Raw genomic sequence first — 23,277 nt, 5'->3', positions numbered from 1 at the left:
CATACAGTAGGTAGACATCAATGGTACAAAAATCCTCATCACTCATGCTTATACCCACAGTTGCACATTAGTGATTGTTCCTCCACACAGAACAACACTGACACCCATCATCACAGACTGTACAACATGGTGCAACTGATAAGACTGTGAGTATTGATCACCTCAAACAGAATGCTGGAACAATCTGCACAAAAACATGGTATACGCTTAGGAGGAATTAAACCCTAATGTACTGTAAATAGATATGTACAACTGGATTGAAAATGTAGCAGTTATTTCCATTTTCATACTTGTAATCAGTACATATAATGTAGCATATACTGTATAAACATAACTTTGTCCACTCGTTTTTTCTAAAAAGAATTAAGTACTTTATCTGCTGCAGCCACTCCATGCATTATATATAGTTCGACTAATAAACAGTAAGCCCTCTAAAAGAAAGGTACAGTCCCACAGTCGTTTATTTAAATTTATGCAAGATTCCCTTTAAGATGTGTTATTGTTTTATCTATGTCTTTTTTTCTACATTCACCTTTATTTATGTACAGATTTCTTTTCTTTTCTTTTTTAAATACTTTGCTGCTATCTTGAACTACTGGTGTTGTTTGTTCAACGACATGGTGTTACCACGAGAAAACATTTATTACTATAGTGCATATTGTTACATATTTGTTTTACTTTTGAAAGCCACATGAATTGGAAATTTGTATCTTGAAGAGTGAGCCCTTCTGTAATAGTATTAAGGCACTTGAATGTCTCTTGGTTGTTGTTGTTTGATGATAGTTATGGCACCAAACTGTACAGTACAGTACACCCCGTGAAAAGACGACCTATCTAAATGTTTGAGAGTCACTGCTTGGCCTTTTGTTTGAGTTCCACCTGCTTGTGTTTGACAGTCGAGGGTTTTCAGGCTGAGTCCATTTTCAAACAAACACAGGCCAGGTTGATGGAAATGGGCAAGTGCAATGCATGCAGAGATTCCTTATACTGAAAAGTTTCCAAATGATGCTCATTATTGTGCCCAGTTTAATTTCAGATACCAAGTGATCATCTTACCATGATTCCTTTTCACTGAGGGATGTGGAACCTGAGGTATCATCTCCCGAGATAGTTTACAGAAGCCGTTGATTTTGTGTGTCTACTAAACGGTGGCCATTATATGAGTGCCATACTATATTGATATGGTGAGATACGGTGTACCTTGGAAATCACTGTAGTGCTATATTTGCATTGATATTGTCATTAAAATAAATTTTATATAATGAACTTTACACAACAAACAGGATCTTGTGCATATGTTTGTGCCTCGTGTTGCTTTACAGTGGGGAGGGTGTGAGCATGGACATGATGTTCCCACTGCACTTCTGCAGCTGATGCTGCAACTCCACCCAGTTTCCAAGTGAGGGCGCTACTTTCACCCACCATCGCTGCTGGTGTGGCTTTGCACAGTCACTGCTCCAGGAGCCTGTAGCATACAAAATAGTTATATACAGAGGCAGAGCATTAGACGCAGGCTCCATATATATGTTTGAATTTGAAACAGTCACATAATAGAGTTCTATGAAGAACTTAGCACCACATAACTGATCATAACTGAAAGTAAAATACAACTAGTTGTACCTTTTAGCTCAGTAGCTTTGGATATGTTGCCACTGCAAAATTGTTATTTGGGAAAGATGATGAAGAAAGTGTTGCAGTTTTTCCAAATCTGAGATAATCAGTTTAAATAAGTGTTGTTTTTTTTAAATTTATTTTCTAAAAGAGTCTAATTCTCATTTAAAATGTCAAACAAACTGTCAGGCTTCAGTCTGACCCACGCATGATGGCACACTTAATTCTTGATTTCAATTAGGGGAAAATGAGATAACTAACAACGCCCCTGCGATTATTCTGATTCCAGGACAGATAATTGAGTACAGTAAGGGGGAGAGGGGGGGGGGGGGGGGGGGGCTGACAGGCACATTATGGAGGAACATCAGACCGCGCTGTGACGCATCGCGGCCTCGGAGCCAATGGCATGACGCCTTCAGCCAGCACGCGATTTGCCTCTTGGATGCGAAGGAGGGAGGGATGCGGTGCATGCGATTGGTCAACTCTGATGGTCGAGGGGTGGGGGTGGGGTGGGTTGAAGAGGATGAGGTTGAGAGGAGGGAGGGGGGGTGCTTTACCGCAGTATCACTGGATTTCTGCACCACTCATCAAAACTCTGCGGCATGCAGACAAGAGCTGGGGGGAGGGCAGAGAGCAGGTCTGAGCTGAGTGTAGGCACCGCCACCTTTATCCATCTGTGATCTCAGAAGAGAGGCTGCACCGCTACTGTGTGCTGCTGCGGGATCTTCTTATTCATGTGCAAGTTTAATTTCATGAGCAACGCTTTTAATTTACCTCTGTTCTCCGAGGAGGTACAGTAGCTCTCTCTCTCTCTCTCTCTCTCTCTCTCTCTCTCTCTCTCTCTCTCTCTCTCTCTCTCTCCCCCCCCCCCCCCTCTCCCCCTCTCTCGCTCGCTCGCTCTCTTCGAGCCGGCGCTTCTCTTTTGAGTGTGGGTGTGAGATAGAGTGTGTGAAGGAGTGTGCATCAGACCAGGACAGCGGAGCTCCCCACTTTTTATGACAAAATGGCAAAGGACGGAGAAAAGAGCGGGTGGAAGGAGTATATATGGAACCCCAGGACCAGGGAGTTTCTCGGCAGGACGGCGAGCAGCTGGGGTGAGTGAAGACACAGCAATGCAGCAAAAAATAAAACAAACATGGTCTCTGTAAATGGTTTATGTCATAGTCATCCTCAGCCTCAGCGGGGGGCTCCACTAGAAATAATTGTATGTCACCTATAATGAAGGTTTATTATCCTCTGCAGCGCTCAGGTGGATGTATATTCTCTTGAGACGCCCCTGTCGCTGTCCGCTCCTGCTTGGTGCTGAAATCTGAAATGCGGCACCGCTCCTGTGGAAGCCGGTGGAGAAAAGAGAATCGTCTCCTGCCCAGTTTCCTTCTGTCTTTATTTATTAATTTATGCCGCCGCTTTCCCCTGCGCAATGCGCCCATGTTGAGGGTGGAGGAGGAACATGCTACAGTTTCACATTATTATTTGCCAGCTGACTGCAGCACGGCCGAGAACAGGTTCCTCTCTTGTTGCAAAGTGCAGTTGATCAGCTCCTCTCCGTGTGCGGAGTGCTGTCGCAAGCGTTAATGTGGATTCTGCTGCAGAACGGACTTTTCGCTCTCTCTTTTTTTTATTCCCAGGGTGGTTTCTCAGTCAAGTAAAGCAGAAATTGGTTTGCGTTTGCCTGTAGCTTCGTCTAATGAGCCTTCAACGTGATGTCATTCATTTTCAGGCTGTTTGCCCCCCCCTCCCAGAGATTCTGCAGGGAGATCCAATCCCAGTTTCCATTGCTATTGCTATGATCTGCCCCCTTTTCTGCCCCATACGCAAGCAGCCTGCAACCATTTTCAAAGATTCATGAAATGATAGGGCACATATGGCCCTCTTCTAATGACATTGGAGCGTTTTAATCTGGGTAAAGCCGAGGGCCAAATGCTATTTGTATCACCTCCAGTCCGTCCCCTCCCAGTGTGTGTAACTCAGCGAGGGATTTAATCCTAATCTAATGACTTCATTGGCTGGTGCATGGGGAAGCTATCAATTCAGGGCGTCTGAGCAAACGATAGCACTCTCAAGAATTTAGATTATTTTTTATCTTTCGCTTGGGACTTAATTGCACATTTTTGAGTTTTTGTGTTTGTGCATGGTCGGAATGATGCTGAGACTGGTTTCTGTCGCAGTTGTGTTCTGGTGATTTTGTTTCAGGAATTTTAGTGCAGAGTTGGGAATCATTGACTGTCGCTTCCATTGCTGGAATCCTCCCAGTGTACAACTTAATCCAGCTCAGTGTGTCCCAGGTGCTTCAAGGTCTGGTGGCCCTTTTAAGCTGTGCTCTCTAAGGCTGGTTAATTAGGCTATTTCTGTAGTCGCCCCATACATGTGGGTCTGCTAAACTTGGCATTTCACCTCTTCTTCTTCGTTCTTCATTCCCCTGATGATGCATATACACTAAACTAGCTGTACCTGTGGTTCCACGTATCTACAGCCTATTCATCCATTTTCTACCCCCACTTAGAAGCACAGAGAAAAGGGCAAAAATGGATTCCAGTCTATTTAACAGCCAAATGTATTGTTTACATGTATTCATATGCACTACAGAGTGATAGATCAAAAGCTTCTTTGAGGATGAAACACTTCCTTTGGTGTCCTGCATTGTGTAAAGAGCTAATGATATGGAAATAGCCTTGATAAAGTGGAGCAGTCTAGCTATTAGGATGTGCCATTGCCACAAGCTGATACCAGGAGAACATGGTAAAACAACTACTTCTATTTAAAAAAATAGATCTAATTAAGTGTTCTGCACCTCCCACTTCCAAAAAACAACAAAAGGCTCTGACTGGAGCATCGGAAAGAAGCGTTAGAGGACTTAATAATGACACTGTTCTTTTTTGAGATAGCACACTATTATACACAATATAATTATTTGTTTGAAAGTACGAGATCCCCAGATCCAACCTCTATCTATCCTCTCTTCAGACCTCGTCACCTTTCTATTTCAGAGGTGCGTTCATCACCAATTTACGAAGCCATCTAACAGCGTGTCCTCCTAATTAATTCTGAAAGAAAAGAGACACCTCCCGCCATTATCACTGAAGAAGAAAAAAAATGGTTGCTGATCCATCCCACCCGTGCTTTTGTTCTGCGCTTTCAACTGTTGTCTGCAGCAACAAAACCAGGTTGAAAGACAGATGCTGCGCTGTCCATCACCACCGTGGACGGGGAGTTCAGACAGTAAACCTAACACCAGCTTTGCCAGGGGGGGAAGCCACCCGGCCTGCACACTTGACCCTGCATGCACGCGTGCACATCCAGTCTCCTCTGGGTGGTGTCATATTTGTGGGTTGCACAACATCCTCTTCTGAGTGGCACTAAAACACTTTACTTTGTCATTTCTTACCTCAGATGCTTCTCTCACTGCAGTGCCTCCGGCTTTGGTCCAAAGGCCTGGAGCCCGACTCTGTGTATATTTAATGACTACATATGGGACACTACTTAGACATTTTTTATTTCCGCGTCCGATTCAAATAATTCTACGAAGAACTGGATGGAAAAAACACCCCCTTCTCTAATTGCCCCTGTGGACCAGCTTCCTCTTGACATTTTGTTATGGATTTCTGTGAAGCCTGGCTGTGTGGGGAGGCAGAGGCAGCACTGAGGCTGCTGAGAGAGTGAGCGAGCTCCCCGGTGGGGGGCATCCAGCAGAGACACGGGGTCAGGGCACTCAGCCGCTACCCAACGCCTGCCTCAGGTGTTGCTGTCTAAAATGGGGGATGTGTCATAGAAAATCCTATTTATGTTCTGCTGCTCTCGATGGAGACAGGGATGGTTGAGATGGGACCAAACATCTGCTTCAAGAGAAGTTAATGGTGCCATGTAGGAGATGGATCACATCACTCATTGGTTTGATTGACTCTCGACAGAGAGGTGTCATCAATCTACAATAAAATAGATAAAGCACAGTAGTGACAGAGAGGTAATAGGTATTGAAATACAGATATAGCTAATTGATTAATCTCTCATCTGGATAAAATAATAAGGAGCAATTTTGATTTCAATGTTTTATTCGCATTTTCAATTAAAACTTTCCATTATTCAAGATCCAATAACTTTATTGTCTTTGTGCAAGCACGTTATAGTGAAGAGAAGATGTTGAGCTCTGGGAACCTTTGAGTGTAGGAGGCGTATATTAATTAGAAAGAAAATTAAATTGACAAATGTATTGATAATAAAAGCATAGTTGCAGCCCTATTTTCTGTCTAATGTGACATAATCACTATGCTCTTCATTTTTTTTTCATAATAAATAGGCTTAGTCCATGTTGGCCTGTAATCTCCTGACCCTCAGTCTCCAAGGAGTCCTTGTCCTCCCTCCTCATGTATCTCCCTCTGTCATCCTTTCTCCTTCTGTGAGGAAAAGGAAGCTCCATAGTGAAACTGGTCAGACCCCAGCAATTTCAACCATTGGTTTTTATTCACAGTTTTCCAGGCTAGGGAGAATTCTGTCTTATAGAATAAATCAAGTATGAACATACAGTTAATGTTTTCACCATTGATAGAAAAATAACATCATGTTGTTGTGTAGTTGATGATATTTTAAGTATCTAAGTGACAGTTGTTCATGTGTGAGAAAAGCAGATGTTGCAGAATGAAGCGCCTCTAGTTTAATAAATAGGATTTACTGGCCTCCTGTGGACATGTTTGCTGAGAAAGTGACTGAACACAGCCTCAGCAACATTTAATCAGAATTAATTCTATAATATTAATTCTGATTCAAGCTTACAAATGCTTAAAAATGTGGTCGCGCATTACGGTAATTACGAAATGGCCTACTCCCACTGGTGGCTGCAGATATTAGTCTAATGTAGCCTTCATGCATAAATAAAAACCTGTCCATTATACTGCAGAGCCATCGCAGCCAAATGCAGATCAACAAGTGTACTGCGAGAAACAGTAGTCACACTGCAGTATCATTACAAATTAAACACAATGGATTTAGATTAGAATAATCTTTTACATTCATAAAGCAAAATAAAACAGTAAAGCCCGGGTCTGAATCAAGCAACATGTAAACTCAAGTATTAGTCCATTATGGTGTAAAGCTGAGCTCAGTTCAGTTCATATAACTCATGGGATTTTCTCTAGATCTATATTTTGTGATTAAATTTGATCATAGAGGAAGGGGACCTGTTTGCAGTGTTTCCTTAGCAATACTTTGTGTAAATTACAAAATGAGTGTAATTGTTCGTGTGATGCTTGCCTGTCCTTTTAATAAATAGAATCCTTAATGATTTTTTTTTCAATGCATACCGATTTTATCCTTACACTGTTTATGCTACTTATTACCAAGGCCAATGTATGTGAAATCAAATGATAAATCCTACACACTGAGCCTTTTACATATAAGTACAAAATAAATGACTTTTTATCACACAGATACTTAAAAACTGAGCTTTACTGTGTATAACTAGAGCTCGGGTTATCTGGACACTGTGAAAGGAAAAAGTCCATTTCTTCTTGATTTAATATCCTTGTAGGATTCACTTTTCTTAGTAAACTGAATTATATACAATATACTAACAGAATAAATGGTTTTCAACTCAATAATAATTAAATCTGTTACTATAAATAATGCGTTTTTCACTGGTGTGACAGGCAATTGATGCAGCTCTCTTCTCTCTTTGCCTGCAGGTCTTATTCTTCTTTTCTATGTAGTTTTCTACATTTTCCTGGCCGGCTTGTTTACGCTCACCATGTACGTCATGCTGCAGACCCTGGACGACCACAAACCCACCTGGCAGGACAGGCTCTCCACACCAGGTGCGGCGACTAATGATACCAACCATACCAATACAGGTCACAATCTCATGTAGCCGTGTCATGAACTCTCTGCTGTCTCTCTGTCACTCACAGGCATGGTGATTAGACCCAAAGCAAGTGAGTACTTTGAGATCATCTACAACGTCGAGAACACCGAGAGCTGGGACATGTACACTCAGACCCTGGACAAGTTCCTGGCACGTAAGTCTGCCTCTCGGCTTCCCTCCCAGTGACTCAAAAAGATTACTGCTGTGGATTATCCAAACCCGTAGAGTGAAGAGTTTACACAGAATAAGAATTCATTCCTTTTTGAGTCCTAAGCTCTTAAAAACAAAATAGCCCCAACCCCTGCTTTCCTCTTCCCCTTCTTGCAGCCTACAACAGCTCTGACCAGGCCCAGAAAAACGACGAGTGCACCCCGGACCAGTACTTCCAGCAGGAGGACAGCGGCAGTGTGAAGAACAACCCAAAGCGTTCCTGTCAGTTCAACCGCACTATCCTGGAGGACTGCTCTGGAATTCATGACCGTTACTATGGATACCAGTCGGGCAAACCGTGCATCATCATCAAGCTGAATCGGGTATGAAAAAGAGAGAGGCAAGGGAAATGGATGGTGTTGCTAGGAGACCTGGGGCGACTGAGATAATGAGACTGGTTGGGAAAGAGGAAAAAGATAATCCCAGTTAAAGTAAAGGGAAAAAAAGGTTTCACTAGATATCACATTTATTGTTGTTTTCAATATCTCATATCATGTAGCAGATTTCTTTCATTTTCCTCTCCTCTGTGTGTAAAGAGTGAGATAGAGTGAGACGGGACTGTGTTGTGTTTCAGGTGATTGGGATGCTGCCAGGAAAGGATGGACAGGCTCCGTTTGTCACCTGCGGTGCGAAGGTAATCCCTCTTTGTCTTCCACAATGAAAGGCTTAACGTAACAAATTGGACTCAAGCCCATTCATAGCTATTGTGCTTCACTCTCATCCACAATATGTCACCTATTGCTCATCGCCACGTTCCTATGATGTTTGTGTTTCTATTGTTTCAGCCATCATATTTGTGTTGCATGCCATTTTGTCATTTACACCACATGTGTTTGTCGCTGCTCTTCTCTTTTTCCTTTTTCATTTGCTTCTCCATCGTGTTCTTTTAATTTGTCGGCTCTCAGAGATACAAAGTTGGCAAAGATCAATGGGTAAGAACGGGACAGAAAAAGTGTCTCGTAGAGTTTCGATCATTATTAGACGTGTAGAGAAGTAGTGTAGCAGTTGTATGTGTATTGAAGGTGAGACACTATAGGCATTTTAATGATTTGGGGCTATTTTTCTTCCATAACTTTCAGACCCGTTTAAAGAAATCACCCAAAATACAAATATAGATGTTTATTTTTGCTGTACATTTTCTTTTTGTTTCCATAGATTTTGATTACAATTTATTTCTTTAAAGGTTCTGTGTGTGAAATGTAGTGACATCAAGTGGTGAATTTGCGCATTGCAGAGGAATACCCCTCACCTCACCCTCTCTTTCCAAACATGAAAGAGAAACAGTGGTAACCCTTCAGTTGTCAGTTGAAATACTGTAATAAAAACAAAACATGGTGGCCTCAACAGAGAGTACCTGCTCCTCATGTTAATATAAGATATTTAAATATAAAGGGCCCATTCTGGGGTAAATAAAACAACAATCTTTACAATTTAGATGAGACACACTGCCGAAAACATCATTAGGATTATTATATTTTCAGTTCAGCCAACAGATCCCTTTCACCTTAATCTTGCCCACTGAACCTTTATAGGTTATTTACTCCCTGCTGTTTGGTCTCATACTGAGCCAGCAATCTCCACCTCACTAGCATTTAAGACACCAAACTAGTAAAAGTAGATGTATTTTTAGGTACTTTTCACTTAAAATTAGAATATTTTTTCTCCGTCTGGGCTTTTCTTGTATAAACAAAATATCCAGTAACACAAAAAATGATTAGGTAGATTGTTGCACTCCAGCAAGATGTTTTAATTATAGTAATTAAAGAACATTTAAAAGCGAGCGCTTACATTTGCCCGAGTAGAAAAGCCAATATGGTATTTTTACTTTTACTTCAGTATATGTGTTTATCTATTTATTTGTACTTTTAAGGGAACATTTTATTCATTCACATTAGGAAGATTATTTATTGATGCTGTTTCTGATTCATGTAGTAATAAAAGGAGCTGTCCCCTCTCTAAAAACCCTCGACTCTAATACGTCAACAATATATAGCAATAATTTGCATTCTTTCTAACCAGCCAGGAAAGGTTCATTATAATAGCTTTCAGTTTCCTGTTGTTTCTCACCTTAAAAGGGTATTTTCTCTTTTCTCTTCCCCCACATGAAGGAACTATAATAAATATGAAGTGTTTTTTTAGGCTGTAACTGACAAGACTGTTTCACCCCTTCAGAAAGAAGATAGTGAGAAGATTGGAGAGTTGATGTACTTCCCTCCAAATGGCACCTTCAACCTTATGTACTACCCTTACTATGGCAAGAAAGCTCAGGTGAGACTAAAGTGCAAAGATGGTTTACAGGGTGTCAACTTGTACACATTACATTTTAATGATGAGTTCCTGTATTTAGAGGTGCGATTGGATGTGTGTTTTGCAGGTGAACTACTCTCAGCCTTTGGTTGCCGTCAAGTTCCTTAACATTACTCAAAATGAAGACGTCAACATCGAGTGCAAGATCAACGCCAACAACATTCCCAAAGGAAGCGAGAGAGACAAGTTTGCCGGGAGAGTGTCTTTCAAGCTGAGGATCAACACTAAATAGGTTGACCTTTTCCTCCCCTCTCCTGAAAACTACTTTCTTCATTCTCTGCAACATTGCACATGCACAGAAACAAATCACAGTATTCACACCCTTCGTAGAATATGTTTACAACCCCTGAATGTTTTTGGGAAATAGTCCAGTCACATTATGAGGTGAGATGAGAATGAGAATTTAAAAAAACTAAAGGGTGGAAATCCTGTCATTATTTCTGTCTGTGAGCTTTGGGACAAAATTCTTTCCTGTACATTAGTTTGAGGTGACGTCTATTTATACTGCATGACAAACTAGGGGATATAAAGGATGTGAACGTGTGTTTTCAAAGTTTGCAAAGGATCAGCAACATTATCATGTTATTGCTGCTCCCCTCCGGTTGCCTCCTTATAGAGTATCTCTCTATATATGAATATACACAACTTACAATACAAAATGTGTATATCTACAGTATTTATATGGTATCACGACCTTATATCAGTACATTGATTTTGTTGCACTTCAAATAATATTCCAACAGACTTGTGTATATCTCTACGGGGTGGATGCAGAGATGAAGCCATTTGCATGTGTGTATACGTCTTCAGTGTGCTTTGAGGGCAGGAGGCCCCAATGTCCCACCTCTCTGCTAAGTGTGAATTAAGGTTATGTCGAACCACTGACCACCAGGAGGGAACGCACTGTGATCTTCCGAATCTCGCGCACGGCAAGTGTGTGTTTCACGAAAAATATGACAGTAAGATAGTAACCTAAAAAAGAAAAGAAACGGGAGTTACAGATGAGGTCAAAACCATCAAGAGTGTGTGTATGTGCGTGTGCGTGTGCTCCATTTACAAGTCTCATCTCATACAGTAGGTCGGGAAATTGCATGCAATGTGCAATATTCATTAAGTGGCAGACATTAGGAATGCTTGAGTCTGTTCCTAAGATGACAGGACATCTATCAGGCGATTATTCCTTTTTTGGATCATTTCATATTCACACTGGTTGTTTGACTTGAGAGCAGTTTACAGAACAGATGTGGGTATTTAGGTTACTGGTGAAGGTCGTATCGAAACCACTTATACCTAGCGATGGGAAACGGCATGTCAGTCACGTCGTCATCAACGTGACCCGAAACTTCCAGTGAGTTAGTGGTTAAACAAAACTTTAGCTCCGACGCTCCCAGACTACAGTTATCAGTCCTTTAAACGGTCTCATCATCAACACGTGAAAACAGCTTCAATCTTCCTCCTGCTGCAAATGTAACGTTATGCTCCCTGTCCCTCTCACTGTCACTCACAATTCCTTCTTTAAGTTGAATCAGGATCCATTTCTTGTTTCTCATTTTTCTATTTAAACATGAAAATTTAGAGTTTCATTTGTGTGCTCTGCATCTATTTCATACTATTCAAGTATCAGAAATAGATGCAGTTGTGATATTTTTGTATTGATTTGCACTGGAAGTGTTTGTTCCCTTTGTTTTATTCATGTCCCATTTTCATCCTTGAAAATATTTATCCAGGATATCAAAATGCGTAGTTTACATCTCCCTTTAAAAGTGACTACTAGAGTCTTGATTATGTGACTTGTTAGTGGATCAGAGTTTTGTTTTTTAGGCCTGGAAAATAATTATTTTTATTCCACTAAGATTATGTTGTTGTTGTATTTTCCAATATTGAACCCATGAATCAGGCTTAAGGCAGAGCCATTACGATAAGAAGACAACCAACCTCTTTAAAGTACATGAACTATTCCAGTGCTGTTTTCTTAAGGTGTATTCACCATGCAGTACAAGCAAGCCTGCAAATTGACGATAGAAATCTGTGGAGTCATTCCTTTAAACATTCACGTGCACAGTCACAAAATGACACCAGTGTGACTGTGATTGCAGATCACATGCATCTGTTCACTCACATTAGAAGAAAGAAAGAAAGAAAGAAAGAAAGAAAGAAAGAAAGAAAGAAAGAAAGAAAGAAAGAAAGAAAGAAAGAAAGAAAGAAAGAAAGAAAGAAAGAAAGAAAGAAAGAAAGAAAGAAAGAAAGAAAGAAAGAAAGAAAAAGATCTACAACTGAGGAATTTTAGTCGACTGAGGGTCTCTTTTTTTGCGGCTTCACTTCATGTGTCTCCCCTCCTCAGCATTCCTGAAACACTTACTTAATTTCACTGTAATCTCTTAATCTGGCCAGCTAATCCAGAGCAGGCACGCTGAACTTCTTTACCCTACTTTGTCCCTGCTCCTCCTCCTTCTCCTTGTGTGAAACGTTCGATTCACTGTCAGGATCTTTCAAGATGGAGAGAGCAAGATTCATTTCCCCCTTAATTTCTGAAATCATGCCCCTTTAAACAACAAAAGCAGGTTACATGTTTTGCTCAATCACCCTATTGGACATGCTCATTTTTAGTTATGTGCACGTGAAGATTTGTTCTTCAACCAAAGACTTTCATGATAGATTGAATTTGATTTGTTCGGATGCACTGACACATCCTCAGCAGCAGATCTTAGTGAGGATCTCATGCAGATAGACTGGAGGATCCAGGTGGAGACCCTGTGCAATTAACTTGTATCTAATAATAATAAATCATAATCATATTAATAATAATAGTAACACTACATCTACTACTACTACTAATAATAGTAATATTACGCAGAAAAGGAACACGTTATATGACAAGATAACAGTGCCTCCTGGTGGACAGACAGTGTTGTTCCCCAGTGTTACAGAATGTTATTTCCTGTTATCTCCACTTATCCTTTTTTTTCTGTGATAATTTGGAGATGTCCTCAAAAAGCAATATATTTATTTCTTGTGTGGCTGTATGATGTATTTATTGGAAAGGCTGAAACTAAATCAGTGCAACATGTATCATCAAGGGCGAAGAGGAAAAAGGAAAAAAAACATATATGTCGCATTCTGGCATTATTGTCAGTTTTGTGTCTATCACCCTGATGGAAGAATATAACAAAAATATTGTTTTGTTTATATAAGAGTATTTTTACTGCTATTTTGTTGTAAAGAGGAGAGAATGTATTAGTTGGGATTGTATCATGTCATGGAGCTATACCTGGTAGGTTTTCATCATTTCATTCAACAAATGGCAAAATGTTAACAGATTTGTTAAAGGTTAATCAGGGAGGTGGTGAATAATGTGCAGCGCTTTCAGAGAAATATCAGGTGTTGAAAATTGTCAGAAAGAAAACACAAAAGGGCCCAAAGAAAATGAGAAATTCATGTTTTAATTAAGAAATGATATCACAAAACCCCATCCCCCCCCTCTCTTATCACCTCATCTTACATCATATCATTGCCTAAGACTGTGGTGTTCAAGAAAGGAATACTCTCGCCCGAAAAAGGATGATAATTCTATTCTGGATTCTTTATGTTTTGCTCTTATTGTATGTATATTTTTGCTCATGTTTACTGCAAACCAAGATAGAGAAATAAATAAATGTCATTTAAGGGAACTCAAAAATTAATCTTTGCCTCTATGTCTCTCATCTTTATATCGTAAAACAGAACGTTGTCACGTATAGTGGACGCCTTAGACAGGGGGACAGAAAAAGAAGCCTGTCAGCCTGTGTCAAAGGTTACGTCAGATGGAATCTAATTTAATCTCATTCACCGTAATCCTCGCAGCCTACAACGCCAGGGGTCACCAGTGCTGACCTGTGCAGACAGAAGTGTTGAAAGACAAAAGAGTCGAAGTCTCTCTGGCTGTTTGACATTTTTGACTCCCCAGTATGAGTAAAAAATCTCTACAGTTTGTCTTATCAAGCAGAAGTGGAGACATACTGGAAATACCAGCAACACGTCATCTTCCGACACACATCATGGGACAAAGGTCACAGATTACAGTCTTGCTCTTATTCTTGTTGCTATTTGTTAAACATATTGATCGGTCCAAGCTCAGAAATGTGTGAATCCCGGCTCAGGTTGAAAAGTTTGTCCCTTTGGGAGCTGCTTTACTAATAGACTAGCCCCCAAACTGCTTGACAAGATTAAGGCTGAGGAGTATTGCTGCTCACTGACCTTCAACCGCCTCCTGTCTCCTGCTCACTCTGTGCCCTCGGGCTCTATCCTTATCGCTCCTTTCTACTCCTCAGAAAGAGAGAGCGCAGTCCAGGAAAAGGGAGAGAGCCGGGATTACGTAGCATTAGAGGTATTTATGGGGTTAAAATAGTTCATTGATCAAGAGCAGTGGCAGTGACTGATATTCGCAAATACTACTTATCACGTCCCTCAGACATTTGATATGTAAGATATTCCTAAAACAGGACTTTATAATGGGGAAAGCCTTTTGAAAATAATTTAGTGTGCCATTGCAAAACTTAGAAAATACATGTGCAGGTAGATTGTGTGTCACATAGATGATGTCCAGCCTGTTGTAAGGAAAGTTAAGACTAGCAGAGCATTGGTTCCTCTGCTGAACAGTGTTACACAACAGCTTAGTGGCATTTAAATGTCAAGTTTTTATATTACCGGACTATGTCATAAAGCAGGCTGCTACATTCTGTCGTATTCATTTTATAGATATTTAATTATTCTGTACACCATACAAAAACATCCTGCATACTCTAAATTGGATTTTATTCTTTCATGTAACACCACTCGATCTGGCTGGATTGGTCCCAGATTTGTTCCGTCTACAAGGCGTTTAAACCTAGCTCATTGTGAGGTAGCAAACTAACTCTCCAAGATTTAACCCCAATTAAAACAGCAGTCATTTTCAATAACATTTGAAATGTACAAACATAAAAATGACCAATCACATACGGACGGGGGTTGGCACAAAAACATAAACCGTACAGTCCATGACATAATCAGCTCCTCAGTGACATGTGTTACAGCGGAGGTGATTGTGTTCATGTTACCATGCACAGCAGTTTATTAAATAATTCACATTCGGTGTGTAGCAGGCCTAAAAACATTACCCGCTTGCTTCAAACTTCCTCTGAGGCGAGGACAAGTCCAGAAGTGTTTTTGTTTGATAAGGAATGTCGTGGTTCACAGTGAACTGGCTTTTTTTCACTGATTTTCTTGATTGTTGACACAGCACTTTGGTTCGCAGATGGCACACGGATGTGGGTCACTTCAGGCAATGAACCCGGCACTTCTGGCCTTCTTGTGGCCCGAACAAAAGGAATGTGAGCCTAAAGTGGCCAACTTGATTAAAAGCACACATGGCCTGAGTATCACAAAACAAATATGGGCGTTTCTTGGCAAACATGAGACGCTTTAGGCAAAGTTTAATCTGGATGTAAATCTAAAGTGGTTCGACGGCTACCCATCCCAACCCTGTGTGTGTGTGTGTATTGTGATTGGTGCGTCATGCTTGGGATGGGTGTGTGTGATTGGAATGGCAGGTCTGGGCGTGTTTCTGCTTGCAGGTCCCTGGCACACCTGCAGCTCACTTCCACTGAACACCCGTTGCAGTATAAACACCCTGGACTAGAATCTACTCATCATCAGATAACACAGTGTGACTAAGCGCTTTTGTCTATCAGTATTGGTTTCATTCTGGTTGCTGCCTACGTTTGTTAATCTGTCTGGATACGCTCCATGTGTACCAACCTGCCCGCCGGTTAGTTTCCTTGCCTGGACATTGCCTGCCTGTCTGTTAGGTCACTGGCACATTCAGTCTGCCTGAAGACCAGCTTCTTGTCACCTGCTGATCACAAAAAAACGCCTCCGTGCCGTGCCACACCACGCAGCACGCCACACCAAGTACAATGTCCAAGTCAGAGACCTTCTTTGCCTGAATCCTTCACTGTGTAATAATCTGCAAACCTTCATTTTACTTTGATAAGTCTTGTGCTTGGGTCTAGTTCCTGCTTTACTTCATAACAAGTGGCCCATGTTGTAAATGGTGAATATGGCCTAAACAAAACCAATTGCGGTTTTGCTGTGGCTTAATTGTGGCCCGAATCTAGCATACACAAAAATTTTGCTATGTGAGATGGGAAGAATAAATGGCACTTGTAAACCTTTGCTGAAAATAAATCAAGCCCAATCTTGTTTCCTCGTTTCAAGACCTAATTAGTTGCCAGACGAGAAACTATGAGGACAGTGCAAAACATGGTAACACAGCTGTAGAGGCTCTATGTCCAGTCTGATAGTCCCATCTTCTATGGCAAGTTTAGCATGTCATTGTCCTCCAGGGCTTTCTCAGTCCTGTCATAAACCTCTCCGATGGCCTTAACCACTCTTCTCAGCATCGAGCTCATCTCCTCCTGGTCCTGCACGCACACCAGCCTGTAGAAGAAACCCCGCTCTGGCATGGCAATGAAGGCCAGCTCAGCTGCCTTCCGCACAAACCAGGTGTGGTGCTTGGCTAGCGTGCTCTTATAGGCCTCGCGACACAGGTCCGAGGGAGTCCTTAGGCGGCCGGCCACTGGCGTCTCAGCCAGCTTCTCCAGGAAGAGCTTCAGCCACAGCAGGGCCCGATGCAGACGCAGAAGAGTCCGGCATCCAGAGTCCGTCTGGTGATTGAAGTCCACCACGCCTCGGTCCAGCTCCGTCCGGATCATGGAGCGCACAGAGCGGTAAGCATCTACGTGCTGTGTGGCCTCGACACTGTTCTTCGTCCAGGCCTCTGTGATAAATGAATTTATTGAGTTTAAATCCGGGCCCAGCTCTGCCTCAGGATTCCCGTCCGACAAAAGGGCCAATTGGCGAATAATGGAGGTCTTGGTTTCTATCTCTTTAGATATCAGTCCCACCATCGGGCCCAGAGCTTCCATAAACCTGCAAGAGTAGCACACAACAGATTCATTCAGCTTCGTCTGGATTAGATGGGGAACGGGGAAATTTGTAGTTTTACAACAGGAAGATCAGATAGAAATTGGTAACGTAAGTAATATGCAATACTTTTAAATGTGGAAATTATAAAAGATGATGGAATGAAAACTAGAGTGTACAGTGTGAGAATAATTAATGAGCCATAAGTAATTTCCCTTTTTCTGGGACTGTTAATAAATCCATCCCTTACACTGTTTTCCTCCTTTATCAGGTGACCTTACCTCACAAGCTCATCCCAGCTGGACAGATAGGGCGGCAGCAGCACGTCCGAGGTTTCAGCCTGCGCCTCCGACAGGTGGGTGAGCAGCAATGACACCTGGAAGGTCTGACCGGGGCACTCGTCCACGACCGACAGACCCTCAGCCCCATCAGCCCCACTGCTGTTGGACAGCTGGTGAATCTGACGGTGGGGGGGAATGGGGAGGTGTGTGAGCGCGGGGGGCAATTAATGAGACAAAGAAAAACAGAAAGTGAGTTACTATTACTCAAACTGTCAGTCTGCTGCTTTACAGATTCAGTCTGATGGAGGAAACATGATAAGCGATGAAGTGATTGATTTGCTTGTGGTCTTTACCTTATTCTCCTGATTATAACCTTTGAGACAGGAATCCCACTGGTAATCCAAACCTCCCTCTGCAGTCAGACAATACAAAAAGAAACAAGAGAAAACCAAAAGATTAGTCTGTGGTTGCAGACACTTTCCAACTCAAACAGAGGGTACAACATGAAAGTGCTGCCACTTAATTGCAACCTCTTTGAGCTGTGTGAGAAATGTTAATCATATTAACTATTCAATATTTAATGGGAAATAAAAAAAAAAGGGTACTGCAATATATACATAACCTTTATTTATTATAATTATCTATTTATTTCAAAACAACTGTGGAACTGCTAGGGATTCTGTGGCAAATATACACATCCAGCAAAATTTTTAATCATTTAAAGGCCTTTAGAGACCAATTCACAGGCTCTAAAAAGTTGAGGGAAGCTCTTTTAGATTCGTCATTATAAGCCACCCACTTCACATTTCACATATTTTCACACGGATAGAATCTTATTGCTTTTAATTGCATGGGATTATCCTCTTCTTCACAATCACTCATTAATGTAAGAGATTTTTATGCTGTTGACGTGGGAAAACAGGTTGTGACAGGCTGGATTGAATGTGCTGCACAAGAAGAGAAACTCGTTTGCTACTGCAGCAAACAACATTCTGTTGATGTTCAGTCGTCATGTTTGTTAGCTCATTCCAGCCTGTGACAAAGCTAAACCTGTTGGCTTCATTGACACTGACTTCCTCTACACATGTCACATGCACACACAAGTTGTTCTGGCATCAGCCCCATAGAGGTCTCTAGCTGCCTCCCTCCAAAAGGCCACAGGATTCAAACACACTGTACACTATAAAACAAAAGATGCTGATACAATTTATAATTTTCGATGTAGAAGACTTTAGCATCCAGTCCATAAACCCCTTTCCCTCTCCTGATCTCCTCAGCTTCCTGTCAAGTGGTTGAAACTCCTTCAGCTCAAATTAAAAACAGCCCGTCCAATTTGACAGAGATGTATTTCTGACCTGACAGTGACCTACTGTGGATGTTGCCAGAAGGGTCAACCGAGATGTGAAGTCTTTGCACAAGTACTATGAGCCGTATCTAAATTTAAGTTTCCTAATGGAGCAACTATGAGTTACTCTCCAGAACTGGTTGTTGTTTCTGCTAAATTTACACTGTGCAGTCTGACTCAGCTCTCTCAAATCTCGCTGCACTTTCAATTTAATCCAGAGAGATTACATGGTCCCACATCCGCTTATTTCCCTACAATAAGGCAGAAAGAATGATGTGAAGTCATGGATTATTGATTTTGAATGTCTTTGACTATAGAAATAGATACTTTGTAAAATAAAATTATCTAATTTGACTTAAATGACATAAGACTTATATTATATTATATATATATATATATATATATATATATTACGTATATATATTTATAAACATAAAGAGATACATATATATATATAGCATTAAGAGATGGTAACGAGTGGTGTGACCACCATGCATAACTCTGTAGCCACCACGCCATGTGACACTTCCTTGATTAGGAGCCTTATGCATTCCAAACAAGGGAGAGATTGTGTAGATTAAAAGTGCAACACCACACACACACACACGCACATGGACACACAAACAGACCCACACAGAAATACTCACGCAGCCACAGGGAGCCGAGGAACAGCAGCAGGACTAAGATAGCTGCAGCAGCCTTTCGCTTCACACCCATACTGAGTTCGGTTTCTGGGTCTGCCAGTTCCTCTCCTTGTCTTTTACCTTTTAATTCCTCTGTGTCTCACATGAGTCCTCGTCCCCTTGCACTGGCTGTCACCACAATTACTCTCTACCGGACCCGTGCCTCTGACCCCCCACCCTCCCAAATCCTTTCAAATCTTTCATACTCCTCCCCAAAACCTCAGACACAATCCTCTGTCCACCATTGTGCCTAAAAGAGCCCTGAATCAATGTTGAACTCTTTTACAGCTGCTGCTCTCCCTATTCACGCTCTCCCGCAACTTTGCTTTTCTTTTCACTCTCTGTGATTCACGTCTTCCTTCTACCCTGCCCTTGTTTCGCAATGATTATTTTGGAGCTGCCTGCCTCTTGGTGTGGTGTTGCTCAATCTGTGGGTCCAGAGATCATCCAAGTGCAGACCCTGGCTGATAAAGTAGAGCCAACGTAGCTTGTCCACCCGTAGCCCCTATTCCTCCAGATTCATCTTCTCTATATGCGTCTATATTCCTGGTCAGTTGGAGTAAACATCTGCTCCCTCCCATCTCCACCCACCACCACCCTTCCTCCTCCCTCCTCCCTCCTCTCTCTCTCTCTCTCTCCCTTGCTCTCAGTCACACACACCATTAAGTGCACAACCACCACATTTTACAACTGTGCTGACACACATTCCTGACAACACATGGGTTTACGTGACAGTACGACATGAAACGAAAGGCGTGCCCTATGTCTCCATGTAAACAGAATGTATTTAATCACCTCTCTTTTCACATTCTCTTAAAGTCATGACAAACTTGAGTGAATCATAGTCGTGACGTATGTGCACATGCTTAGATGTGATACCAAATCCATGTTCGTCAATGATTAACAACGTCTAACCGCGCTTATCCGAGCTGAGGCAGCAAAAGATACAAGGATGTCCATTTGTGCTAATCTCTTGCTAGATATGAAGACATCTTTAGCTCTGCACATCATATTGGGAGGAAACGGAACAAAAAAACGTACACGTGTTTTTTCTTTTCAAACCTCATATACAGATTCATATCTTTCAGTTTCAAGTTCAGTTCTAAAGTCCAAGATGTGTCAGTAAGACAGGAGGACTGACACGGAGCATGAAGGGTGTTCCCATGATTATCACCTCTGTTAGAGATAATCATGGGAAACCCTGGGATTGGTCTCTATCAGTGGGTCTGCTGCTGCTGCTGCATGTGGGGGGAGGTGAACAGACATTGAACTCCACACTCAAGCCGAACCACATGTGTGCTCACGAAGAGGGACTCAACAATGGCAGTCTTCAACAGAGGAGCGGGAAAAGAAAAAAGTGAAAGCAGGGGCATTCATTCCTTGGCTGGGAGGGGCGGGTCATGGGGCTTTTATTCCGTGCAGCCAATGGATGAGTCCCGTGTTAAATAGGCAGCAACTGATGAGGAGAGGCTTGAATCCCTGTGAAAACATGTGACCCTTTCAGAAACCCTGAGCTGCTTGACTCCACACAGCTGCCGCTCTCTAATGACACATTCTAATGAAATTAACATATGTTTTATCTATTTTGTATTAAAGTTTTGTGTTCATCGTTTGGGGAATAAAACAGTAAGCTGCTGATTCACAAAGTTATGCAGCAAATGGACTGAGCCACGTGGTATGAATTCACACTGTGGGCATGTGTTTATGTTCGGAGGTTCAGTAGAGCAGGAAGTGGATATTTTGTCACTGTCAGAAACCACAACACTGGATTTTCCACCACCCCGTGCACTAAAGTGAAACATATCAGGAGAGACCAGACATAAAACCACAGGTCCAGGATAACATTTATAATCCTGTTTGGTTGTTTGTTAAATTTGTCCCTAAACCCTCAAAAGAATTCAACATTTGTTCCCGGTGAAGGGTTCAAATTCCCATTAACAAACATCCCATGAGTGAGATGAATGACAATAGTGCGGATATTCAGAAGTAATGTATAAGTAAAGGGATTTAATGCAACAGTACAGTTGTTGATCCTTCCGGGTCATGTTTTACAAATGTCGTCTGAAGTTTCAAAAAACAATTTGATCCATCCAAGTGTTAATCCATAAACAGGTTTACATGTAAGAAAATGTCCAATACATTTATAGACTGACATAGGTTGGACCCATGTTACTGTGTATGCACAACAGCCACTTGTAACTTTCACCAAGCAGGTTATGTTTTCAGTTTGCTTGTTTTTTTTGTTTGTTGTAAGATTATACACAAACTGTACCTCAAGACTTGGTGGATGGATGTGAAATTCTTTAACATTGTGAGATAAGGTACTGTGCAACATTTTCCTTGATTTCTCAGAGAATAACTCATTGATCTTGATGGGGGGGAAAAGTGCAGTGTGTGTGTGCAATTTAGTCCAGAACCAAATAAAAATCTGGATTTGTGAATTTAAATGTGGTTTCATGAGGAGACTGTTGGGCATTGGTGAAGGTAAATGTGCTGTATTGAGTGTTATCATAGCAATAATTGGTCCAATGCATTAAAAAAGGGCTTCACTGATATGACCACAATTATAATACTAGCTATAAAACAGTTAAACATTCCTGTCTGACAGTTGTTATAAAGAATTTGAGAATATCATTGGGTGGAGCTGAGAAACATTTCTCAGGCTCAGTTGTGCCAAAGAGGCTTGGATAAGCAAATATTGGATTTCACTCAGACTGCTTGTAGTGGGGGGAACATAAACAGTCTAAACCCAAACCTGCTTTACAACTAACTGAAAAATCCATTCTGTTTGTTATACTGTAGTGTAAACATGGATTTGAAGCTGCAGGGGTCCAGCTCTTCTTCTGTATCTCAGCTCTAACTTAGTGTGAGATACTCAATCTGCCTTCTGGAGGCTCTGCTAACCCTCAAGAAGCTCATCTCTGCTTCCCTTGCTGTATATTTAGAAGTACATCACATACTGTGCAACTCACACTGCACATTCCAAAAATCAGTCTGTTGCCCTTGACACCGAAGAGTTACTCTACTTATGTTACCCACAGCAGTAGCTAAAGCAGCAAAGTTACACTCTGGATTTGATACATAGCACTTTGTAGGGTTGCAGCATGGTCTGTTATTGGAATTTCAAAAAACTAAACAGATTGGTGACTTATTGTGATGCAGATCTCAGTGTGGGCCTCCTTGGGGATGTTCACCAGTAGTCTGCAAACAGTCATACTACTGGAGTCCTGATGGTGAGGTGCTAAAGCTCTGCAGGGTGTATTATTACCCTTGGACACATAGCAGCAGGAGTCTGCACAGCTGTTCACCTTGCTACACCCATAGGTGCATGTATCTCTGTTTTCTTGCTGCGGGTCTCCGTGACTTCAGTGAACATTGATTTTCAGTGACCTACACTCTAACCTTGTAAAATGTCATCTACTTGACATTTTAATGATTTAAATTAGGTTAAGGTAACCACAACAAGAGGTATAAGTGATACACACATACACACACACACACACACACACACACACACACACACACACACACACACACACACACACACAGAACATATAAATTCTAATTTCTAATAAATCAATTTGAAAATGCTGGAGATTTTCCTTATAATCTAATATAGAATAAACACACTATATAGTCTCTATAGAGAAATAAGACTCACAGGAATATTACATGGATAACTGAGATATATTCCATATGGGAGGTGAACAGCACAAGGTTTCACTGTTTTTTGTCTTTAATTTTATCACAAAAACATCTTAATGAAATATTACTGCCATCACCACAGATAGCTGGTGTCTAATGATCATGATGATGATTATTGTTGGTGACCAGAGTGTGACTTGAAGTCCTGGTTCTCAGCTGCTGTGTAATCTGAGCCCATGGCAGCGACAGCCGGGGAGGGCGACAGTCGGGGGCATTTGGGTGGGGGTGGGGGGGTTTGGGCCCTACCTCTCTGTCTCCGCTCTCACTGTCTCCCTCTTTTCTTCCTCTCAAACTTTATATTTATAAATAGTGCCGTGCTGGGCAGCGAAGGGGTCTTGGAAT

At 41.6% G+C, this 23,277-nt stretch overlaps 2 protein-coding genes across 3 annotated transcripts; one reads left to right on the top strand and one right to left on the bottom strand.

Moving 5' to 3' along the window:
- The first annotated feature begins 2,599 nt into the window (after positions 1 to 2,599).
- Positions 2,600 to 10,211, top strand: atp1b2b (ATPase Na+/K+ transporting subunit beta 2b). Of its 2 annotated transcripts, XM_061086211.1 has the most exons (8): positions 2,600 to 2,705; positions 7,287 to 7,415; positions 7,509 to 7,616; positions 7,790 to 7,995; positions 8,247 to 8,306; positions 8,578 to 8,604; positions 9,845 to 9,940; positions 10,047 to 10,211. In XM_061086211.1, the coding sequence occupies exons 1-8, from the start codon at positions 2,615 to 2,617 to the stop codon at positions 10,209 to 10,211; spliced, it is 882 nt and encodes a 293-aa protein (XP_060942194.1). In that variant the 5' UTR covers positions 2,600 to 2,614. The 2 variants fall into 2 exon arrangements, with proteins under 2 accessions (XP_060942194.1, XP_060942193.1); XM_061086210.1 differs by lacking the exon at positions 8,578 to 8,604 and having other exon boundaries at positions 2,615 to 2,705.
- Positions 10,212 to 14,701: 4,490 nt separating this feature from the next.
- gltpd2b (glycolipid transfer protein domain containing 2b) lies at positions 14,702 to 19,790 on the bottom strand. Its single transcript, XM_061085267.1, has 4 exons — positions 19,195 to 19,790; positions 17,556 to 17,614; positions 17,203 to 17,381; positions 14,702 to 16,927 (listed from the first exon to the last, which is right to left on the bottom strand). The coding sequence occupies exons 1-4, from the start codon at positions 19,262 to 19,264 to the stop codon at positions 16,309 to 16,311; spliced, it is 927 nt and encodes a 308-aa protein (XP_060941250.1). The 5' UTR covers positions 19,265 to 19,790; the 3' UTR covers positions 14,702 to 16,308.
- Positions 19,791 to 23,277: the final 3,487 nt, after the last annotated feature.

The sequence above is a fragment of the Limanda limanda genome, chromosome 14, assembly GCF_963576545.1.
Source record: "Limanda limanda chromosome 14, fLimLim1.1, whole genome shotgun sequence".
NCBI classification, from domain to species: Eukaryota; Metazoa; Chordata; class Actinopteri; order Pleuronectiformes; family Pleuronectidae; genus Limanda; species Limanda limanda.
Note: the sequence above shows the minus strand (reverse complement) of the source record. Positions and strands in the feature narration are given on the sequence as shown.

What these genes read in the sequence shown, in the direction of transcription:
- atp1b2b (XM_061086211.1), top strand. Translation starts at nt 2,615, where the DNA reads ATGGCAAAGGACGGAGAAAAGAGCGGGTGGAAGGAGTATATATGGAAC. An exon ending in CAGGACGGCGAGCAGCTGGG is followed by an intron (nt 2,706 to 7,286) that starts GTGAGTGAAGAC and finishes CTTTGCCTGCAG; the next exon opens with GTCTTATTCTTCTTTTCTAT. An exon ending in AAGTTGGCAAAGATCAATGG is followed by an intron (nt 8,605 to 9,844) that starts GTAAGAACGGGA and finishes TCACCCCTTCAG; the next exon opens with AAAGAAGATAGTGAGAAGAT.
- gltpd2b (XM_061085267.1), bottom strand. Translation starts at nt 19,264, where the DNA reads ATGGGTGTGAAGCGAAAGGCTGCTGCAGCTATCTTAGTCCTGCTGCTG. An exon ending in GTTATAATCAGGAGAATAAG is followed by an intron (nt 17,382 to 17,555) that starts GTAAAGACCACA and finishes CCCCACCGTCAG; the next exon opens with ATTCACCAGCTGTCCAACAG. An exon ending in AGCTGGGATGAGCTTGTGAG is followed by an intron (nt 16,928 to 17,202) that starts GTAAGGTCACCT and finishes CTACTCTTGCAG; the next exon opens with GTTTATGGAAGCTCTGGGCC.